Here is a 9,151-nt window from a genome sequence, read left to right as displayed (position 1 = left end):
CCCCGTCACCGTACCGGACTGGTGTCGGAGGCACGGAGTGTCCCCGTCACTGCACCAAGCTGGTGGCCGAGTCACAGGCTGTTCGCAATTTTTTCTGTGCATTCCACAAGATCAGTATTTCTCCTTTTTTAATATATTAAAAAAACTCAGTGGAGTTAGGACAATGAGCAAGGAGTGAATGGAGTATGTGTGTATCTTGATTTGAAGTGTGTGCCTATATAGGTGTGCGTGTATCTGTGCACGTTGTATTTTAAAACCAATTTTGAGAATGTGTCCAGCCAGAATTTCCCAGCTGTGCAGACAGCACGTTAGTTCCAACAGTCGTGTAAATTGCGTTCTAAACTCACAATTCAGTAGTGGCCAATCATTAACCCCTTTCCAGACAGCTGCACCGTCACTCTCCAGCAAGGACGTAGCGCGGTCTGTAAAACCTACAATTAACTTTAACCCACCCAGTCGCAACAACGAGGTGTCTGACAACCAGGTAATGTATGTTGTGTTTTTTCCCTCTCTCTCTACTGGAAAGTGGGGGAGGGAGTGGAGGATGGGGAAAGAGAGGAGCAAAACTGGATCAAGTCAAAACTAAAGGAATAGAAACTAAGGATTGCCGACACTCCTCAGAGCGTATCTCGATTGTCGATGCAGGTTGAATCTGGGCCTGATCCGAGGAAAATACTGGGGCACAACTGCTATTCGACTTGTCACATGGAAGTTTGATTAAAGCCGATCATTTATTGGCACATCCGCTGCCTCTCAGGAGCCTGACTAATTTATCAACACTTATTGTACCCAGGAGGCCACGGCAACTAACAAACTATATTCTGGAACACCGATCGAGAGGGTCCCCAATGTTAAAACACGAGCAGTAACAGGATGCAGTGAGCAGGGCACAGAGCTCGGTCCGAAAGCTTTACCCAGTGACATAACAAATGGAATATTACGACTCATCTCTTCATTATGACCACCCTCGATATATGGTTCTCTTTATAAACCTTCCACTCCTTTTTTTTATATATATATATATATACACACGCGCACACATATAAACAAATGTCTCCTAGAAAATCCATTAAAAAAAAACAAACTGTTCTCCGTTTTCAAATGCACTGTGTCTCTGTTCCGTTAAGCTGCTCGAGGGTCGAGACCCCGCACAACCTCGCCGCCTCGGAGGCAAGATTATTCCACAGCCCGTGGGAGCTGACCAGTCTTTGCAGCTTCACACAACTCGACGGGAAAGTTACAACCGGATTAATAATTATTTTTTGCTTCTTCTCTCTCTCTGTCTGTGTGTCAGGGCTGAACTCACGGACCCTGAAGTAAAATGTTCATTACTCTTGCTATGCTCTGCTGCCCCCACCGAAGGGGCATTCCTCACGCCGGGTCCATCGATCCAGCTGGCAGCATCATTCATTCAGGGACAGGATGATGTCATCTTCCAGGTCAGAGTTATCTGTGGTATCCGCTGGATTAAGAAAATGGGAGTTAGTAACCATTACAGCAGGGACCTTTTACAACAAAGGATGCCAAGTAACATGGATATTTAGTTATAAGTGGAGTTTCACTAGATCAGGAGTTAGCACTGGGACATTTCTTGTTGCACAAATTTCCGACCCTTGCCCTCCTCATCTCCTGAAGCCACTGCCGTGTTGGAGTAGCGCCCACGAGTGCCAGGATGTAGCTGAGGTGCTACAATGATACCCACAGACTCGACTATTCCACTGTTCTCCTGGCTGGCCTGCCATCTTCCACCCGCTGTAAACTTCAATACATCCTAAACTCTGCTGCCCAGATCCGAATTCATACCAAGTCCCGGTCACCCATCACCCCCACTGTGCTTGCTCACCACCTGGTCCACAAATGACTTAAATAAAAAATGTCCATCCTTGTGTTCACATCGGTCCATACCCATGTCCCTTGGCAGCGCCTCCCAAACCTGTGACCTCCACCACCTAGAAGGACAAGGGCAGCAGGTGCACAGGATCATCATCACCTCCAAGTCACACACCATCCTGACTTGGAGATATAATCGCCGTTCCTTCATCGTCGCTGGGTCAAAATCCTGGAACCCTCTACCAAACAGCATCATGGGAGCACCTTCACCACTTGGGCTGCAGCGGTTCAAGAAGGCAGCCTACCAACATCTTCTCAAGAGCAACTAGGGGTGGGCAATGAATACTGGCCTTGCCAGTGATACCCACATCCTGAGAATGAATACAAAAAGTTCATACTGCTTAGTTGACTCTTCATGACCTCTGAAGTGGTCTGGCTTGTCAACCAAGCCACTCCGTTATACAAGCTAATCAAGAAGGCAGCCCAGCACTCCCTTCTCAGGGCAACTAGGCTGGGCAATAAATGTGGCCTTGCCTCGCCCACATCTCGAGAACTAACAAAAAAGATTTCAGATCATTTATGTCTGTCAGCCTTACCTCTTAGCAAAACAAACATTGGCATGCTGAAACTCCTGCTAAATCTAAGCCTAGACTCCTTTAAAAAAAAACACAAAAAAGGAAGATTCCTTCTCAGTTATTTGATCACCTCCCTCTCTCTAGTCTCCACACCTTGCACTATCTGCAACAGAGTGTGTGGAAGACCCGCTTCCAGCCCTTTGCCAATACCGTGCTGTTAAATAAAGTTCAAACCAAGGCCGTTATTCAAGAATGGCATGCTTATTTAAATTGTTCGTGGCTGCGCTGCTGTAAATAGCAGAATTTTCTGCATTGTGAACAAGCTAATGGTTCATCCATTGTGAATGTCTGAAACAGTCCATCAAGTGATACCTAGCAGGCACAAATTCATTACTGCTTACTGTATAGTACAAATATAGTTAACCTTCAAGTACATCTGTACATTCAAATTGTTAATTGTGGCTTTTGTCTTTATGAATTGTTACACTGTCTGGGAACCTCAACTTCAAAAGAGTTGAGTGCTAAAAGAGTGACACTGAAAAAGCTCTATACTTCTGATGAATTCTGTTGATTGATAGAATGTTCACTTTTAGCACTTTGCTCAAGGAAATCTTTTCAATTTACATTGTGCCAGCACTGAAAGCGACAAAATTACCAAACCTGTTTTGCCTGTAACCAAAATGGAAAAGCCTGAAGTGCTTGCGTAGAGTAACTGACCCAGTATAGGTTCCTCAGTACAGCTCCATTAATAAAATTACGCCCATTGGTCTCTGGCAATCATATGACCACTAAATCAGAGCTCTGCTTGATCCTGGGTATTCTCTGCCGATTTGTTTCCCGCTATACAATTTGATGGGAGGTTCAGTACCAGTTGGCTGTCATCTTGCCCCTCAGTCTGGCACACTGTCCCAGACTCATCTGCTCCAAATGTTCCCAACCTCCCTCCGAACTGCTTTCAGGGGCTAGGTGCTCCCAATCCTCACCACTTCCCCTGCCTGCCCCCTCCAGCCCCCAGCCTTCCCCTCTTCGCTTCCAGCCTCCACACAGACCAGAAGTTTTGCAGGATCCATTCCCAGTCTGCGCGGACTTAGTTGATCTCCGTTGGGGTGCCAATAAGGGAGCACTAATTAGCTTCAGTGTCCCTGGAATATCAGCCCGAGTTCCTGTACCTGACTGCTACCCAATGACCTTATTCGAAAAGTATGTGCATGTATATGTTGGGAAAAGAAAGGAACAGGGACACTGGCTGGTGCGTTGAGCCACTGTGTTAAATCGCCACAGAAGGTGACGTTGGATTGAAATATTGGCTCTAGACTGTTCCACTAAGAAATAGAAACTGAGCAGACTTGTAATATGCTTGGTGGGAGTGGGATTGGAAGGAGAGCGAATTCCAGGTGGCAGCACACCGTGTTGGCGTACCAGTTGACTGAACCACGGGGTTTATGCCACCAATTGTCCGACACCCCATGCCACCTAATCTCAACCATGCTACTGCAGAGGCAAGGAAAGCCCACCGCATACTCAAGGGCCTCCCAGCGACTGGCTTTAGGAGAGCACCGGTGAAAGCTTGGCTGTTCAGCTGCCCAACAACACCGTATGGGACTTAGGTGTCAGCTGTGGCTCAGTTGGTCTCACTCTCGCCTCGGAGTCAGAAGTTGGAGTCCCACTCCAGAGACTTGAGCAGATGATCCAAGTTGACGCTCCAGTACAGTACTGAGAGAATGCTGCACTGTCTGAGGTGCTGTCGTTTGGATGAGGCATTAAACCGAGGCCCCGTTTGTCCTCTCAGCTGGATGTAAAGATCTAAAGGCACTGTTTTGAAGAAGAGCAGGTGCCCTGGCCAATATTTATCCCTCAACCATCATTACTAAAACAAATTATCTGGTCATTCTACCCTCCGTAAACTTGTCATCCAAAATTCTGCTGCCCGTGTCCTAACTCGCACCAAGTCCCGTTCACCCATCACCCCTGTGCTCGCCGACCAACATTGGCTCCCGGTTAACCAATGCCTCAATTTTAAAATTCCCATCCTAGTTTTGAATTCCCTTCATGTCCTCGACCCTCCCTCTCTCTGTAACCTCCTCCAGCCCTAAAAACCCTCCGAGATCTCTGCGCTCCTCCAATTCTGGCCTCTTGCGCATCCTCGATTTTAATCGCTCCATCATTGGTGGTCGTGCCTTCAGCTGTCTAGGCCCTAAGCTCTGGAATTCCCTCCCTAAATCTCTCCACCTCTCTATCCTCCTTTAAGATGCTCCTTAAAACCTACCTCATCTGCCCCAATATCTCTGTCAAATTTTGTTTTATAATGCTCCTGGGAAGTGCCTTGGGAGGTTTAACTACGTTAATAGCGCTATGTAAGTACAAGTTATTGTGACATTGCGGTTTGTGGGACCTTGCAAATTGGCTGCTGCGTTTCCCTACATTACAACAGTGACTACACTTCAAAAGTACTTCATTGGCTGTCAAGCGCATTGGGAGACCCTGAGGTCATGAAAGGCGCTATAGAAATGCAAGTCTGTCTTTCTTGCAAGGAAGTGGAAGGTGAGAAAATGGTATCTCAGCCTCATTTGTCTACCACCAGAATTTCTGGGCATAAAAAATGTAGGAAGCGGATTTGGGAGGCAGCTCTAACTATCTGAACTACTGGTACGTACAAGTGGGCTTGACTTACAATCTCCAAGAATGTCTGTATCTTCATCCTCCCAGTCGTCGTCCTCCTCCTCTTCCTCCTCGGCATCCTCTTCGCCATTACCCAGCAGAGCTTCCAGCTCCTCCTCGTCAGATGGCGTAAAGTCACGCTCTCCATCCTCGGCCACATTTGCTTCACTCCCGTTATTTTCGTCCTCCCCGTCCAGCAGTGGGTCGGTGTCCAGGTCATCCAGGTCATCTTCGGAATCGTCATCGTCGTCGTCATCATCGTCCTCCTCCTCTTCCTCCTGCGACAGTAACTACATCACTAATTCTGCACAATACCCAGCCACTGCTTCCTTCAATCAGCTTCCATCAAAATATGCAAAACCCAAAATATTAGGAACAGGAGGAGGCCGTTCAGCCCCTCGAGCCTGTTCCGCCATTCAATTAGATCATGGCTGATCTGTATTTTAACTCCATCTACCCCACCTTGGTCCCGTAACCCTGAATACCCTTGCCTAACAAAAAAATCTATCAATCTCAGTCTTGAAAGCTCCAACTGACCCCTAGCCTCATCAGATTTTTTGGGGAAAGAATTACAGATTTCCACTACCTTTTGTGTGAAGACGACATCACCCCTGAACGACCTAGGTCTAATTTCAAGGTTCTGCCCCCTTGCTCTTAAAGTCACTGCCCTTGTTTCTCATGTCTAAAGGCACCGGCTCCCGCTGGGACATGAGTTCCAGACATGAGTAGACTAGGCCTATATTCCCTAGAGTTTAGAAGAATGAGAGGTGATCTCATTGAAACATAGAATTCTTAAAGGGCCTGACAGGGTAGATGCTGATAAGATGTTTCCCCATGTGGAGAGTCTAGAACTAGGGGTCAGTCTCAGAACATTTGCTGGCCATTTAGGACGGAGATGAGGAGAAATTTCTTCACTCAAAAGGTTGTGAATCTTTGGAATTCTCTACCCGAGAGAGCTGTGGAGGCTCAGTCGTTGAGTATATTCAAGACAGGGATCAAGAGATTTTTGGATACTAAGGAAATCAAGGGACATGGGGATAGTGCAGGAAAGTGGAGTTGAGGTAGAAGATCAGCCATGATCTTATTGAATGGCGGAGCAAGCTTGAAGGGCTGAATGGCTTTCTCCTGCTCCTGTTTCTTATGTTATGTTCCCCTGGCGCGACGGGCCCCTTGGTACCTCGACCAAGCGACCATTCCTCACATGCCAAGTTGAGAGTGCGTGTCAGCAGTCTGTTTGACTGTAGGGGCAGCACAGCAGAGCCAATCCGCTACTCACCCTTTCCAGCAGCGGGCATTGATAGTAATCTGGAGCAGGAACACCGCCATGATCTTTCCCCTCCCTAGCTCAAAAGGGTGGCGAGGCCAGCTACAGTGCCACTGCTGGTGCTCTGGCTGAGATCAGCTACCTTGGCACAGACCAGTGACCAAACCTGGGGTCAGTTTAAGAAATAGGAACATAAGAACATAAGAAATAGGAGAAGGAGTAGGCCATTTGGCCCTTCGAGCCTGCTCCGCCATTCAATAAGATCATGGCTGATCTTCTACCTCATCTCCACTTTCCAGCACGATCCCCATATCCCTTGATTCCCTTAATATTCAAAAATTTATCGATCTGCCTTGAATATACTCAACGACTGAGCCTCCACAGCCCTCTGGGGTAGAGAATTCCAAAGATTCACCACCCTCCGAGTGAAGAAATTTCTCCTCATCTCAGTCCTAAATGGCTGACCCCTTATTCTGAGACTGTGACCCCTGGTTCTAGACTCCCCAGCCAGGGGGAACATCCTCCCTGCATCTACCCCGTCAAGCCCTGTAAGAATTTTGTATGTTTCAATGAGATCACCTCTCATTCTTCTAAACTCTAGAGAATATAGGCCTAGTCCACTCAATGTCAGTTTGGTCTGCATGGCTAAGTAAAACTCTGGACAGAATGTTTACCAAGTGAAGGGCTGTCGCTGGGCAGGGAAGCTTGCCTACTGACCCAAGAACCCAATTGCCCATATCTTGAAGTTACATTCCACAGCCCTCTTAACATTCTAAAGACCACTGGAGAGAATTCAGCTCACAGTCTGGCACTGAAACAAACCTTAACATTACAGTAAACAGCAACTCAAAAGATCAGGGGTAGCTTTATTACTGTGATATTAACTTTGTATTATTAAAACATTTGAATTGGAAAACTAATGTTATTTCTGCTCTTCATCTTTGCTTTCCCTCCCATTCTCTCTTCCTTTAATACTTAAACGAATACTCCTTCACTTCTGCTGCACATCCTTTATCCTACTTCTCTGCATAGTTAGGACCCACAGAACTTTAAAATCAGTCCCTGATGGCCTAGCGGCTGTTCTTTTTGGCCAGTCAGGAGTCTGGGCACTCTTGCTCTGGGGCTTGCTCAGCTTGGATGGGGAGGAAGAGTGCTAACCACGAGCCAGCTCCCTGTGCTTACATTGTTTAAAAGGGCTGCCGTACCCCGCCAGCAGAATCGTGGATCCGCGATGAAAAAACACCATTTAACCCACCCCACCCCTTGCTGGACCAGGTCGCATCAGAATGATCAGATAGATCCCAGACATGAAAACCCTGACTGATGTTAGGCTACAACCAGCCCACACGCCTGACAGGACAACTTAATGATGTAGTCAACTCATCAGGACCGAGGGTTAAAGGTTAAAATGTTGTTTTTTTGTCAGCAGCTCACTCTTGACCGCAGCCTCAGACCAACTGGGTAACACCGGCTGACAATCGCACCGCTAAAAAACTTAACATACACAACTAAAATTAAACGTGCGTGAATCAATCAACACGGTACAGACCTGATCCTCCTCTTCATCCTCTTCTTCAGCCAGCCGCTGACGACCCACTTCGTACAACCTGCAGACAGTGTCCATTGACAGAGCATCCATGCTGCTACCTTGGTTCTGCAACACATTGTGGAGCATTAATATACCGAGCAGCATCACATAACACTGGTGTGCAGGAATACCAGCACGGCTTGAAATAAAACCTAAAAGGCGGCTTTAATAACTTGTATTTATATAGTGCTTTTAATGTGGTAAAACATCCCAAGGCGCTTCATAGGAGTATTATTGACACCAAGCCACATAAGGAGATATTAAGACAGGTGACCAAAAGTTGGTCAAAAAGGAAGGTTTTAAGGAGCATCTTAATGGAGGAGAGAAAGGTAGAGAGTTTTAGGGAGGGAATTCCAGAGTTTAGGGCATAGACGGCTGAAGCCATGCCCGCCAATGGTGGGGCGAAGGAAAGCAGGAATGCGCAAGAGGCAAGAGTCGGAGGAGCGCAGAGATCTCAGGCGGTTGTAGGGCTGGAGGAGGTTACAGAAATAGGAAGGGGCGAGACCCTGGATGGATCTGAACACAAGGATGAGAATTGTTTGTTGTTTTGCCAGTTTCCTCTCTTGAGCCTGCATGAGGTTTAACTCCACAGGCTCTGATCACCCACAGCTTGCCCAAGTGGCCATTCTTCATATGTCACCCTGGGCCACACGGGTCAGCAGTCTATTCCACCATGGAAGATGGCACAGTTGAGCCCAATTCTGTCCTTAGCAGATGTCCAACCACTTGCATTTTTCAGCAGAAGTCACTGGACAATGAGCAGAAACTAGAATCTTCTCGAATCTAACTATAGCCCCCCCCACAACAGAGGTCATCTGACTCGCAAAGATCAAAAACTTTCTGGAACCAGCTAATGCACGATGGTGACAATTTTCAACATGCGAAGCAGAAACCCAGCACTCTGGGAGGCAGTCAATTTTATCACTGCACTTTCGTCTCCAAGCACTGGGTCTGAGTTCAGCCCAGACTGATGCAGTCAAAAGCCCTTTCATCGGGATAGCTGGAAAGGTCCCAGGTGAAATGTGTTTGGGCAGACTCAACCAAGTTTCTCATGGGAATAAGTCTCTGATATCAGTTTCACTCAGAGATCAGAAGGGTTAGCAGGAAAATGTAAATAACACATTGGTGAGGAAGGGGGTTATTCTTGACAGGTTGGGGTAAAGATAAATTGCTGTGGAGGCCCGGGGGTGCCAGCCTGGCCTACACCAGGCCCGGGGGTGCCAGCCCGGCCTACAC

General features: G+C 47.3%; 1 protein-coding gene across 2 annotated transcripts in view; it reads right to left on the bottom strand.

Annotated features, from left to right (window-relative positions):
• Positions 1–896: 896 nt before the first annotated feature.
• The window catches only part of dcaf1 (ddb1 and cul4 associated factor 1), an 83,016-nt gene continuing 74,761 nt past the window's right edge, over positions 897–9,151 (bottom strand). For both annotated transcript variants that reach the window (XM_086001280.1, XM_086001281.1), the window contains 3 exons: positions 7,877–7,981; positions 5,077–5,341; positions 897–1,462 (listed from right to left, as the gene is read on the bottom strand). In XM_086001280.1, the coding sequence (XP_085857406.1) occupies positions 1,404–1,462; positions 5,077–5,341; positions 7,877–7,981 (429 nt within the window). In that variant the 3' untranslated portion in view covers positions 897–1,403. The remainder of the gene's footprint in view (positions 1,463–5,076; positions 5,342–7,876; positions 7,982–9,151) is intronic.

This window comes from Somniosus microcephalus, chromosome 11 (genome assembly GCF_052327205.1).
Source record: "Somniosus microcephalus isolate GS21.2 chromosome 11, FLI_Smic_1.0, whole genome shotgun sequence".
NCBI classification, from domain to species: Eukaryota; Metazoa; Chordata; class Chondrichthyes; order Squaliformes; family Somniosidae; genus Somniosus; species Somniosus microcephalus.
Note: the sequence above shows the minus strand (reverse complement) of the source record. Positions and strands in the feature narration are given on the sequence as shown.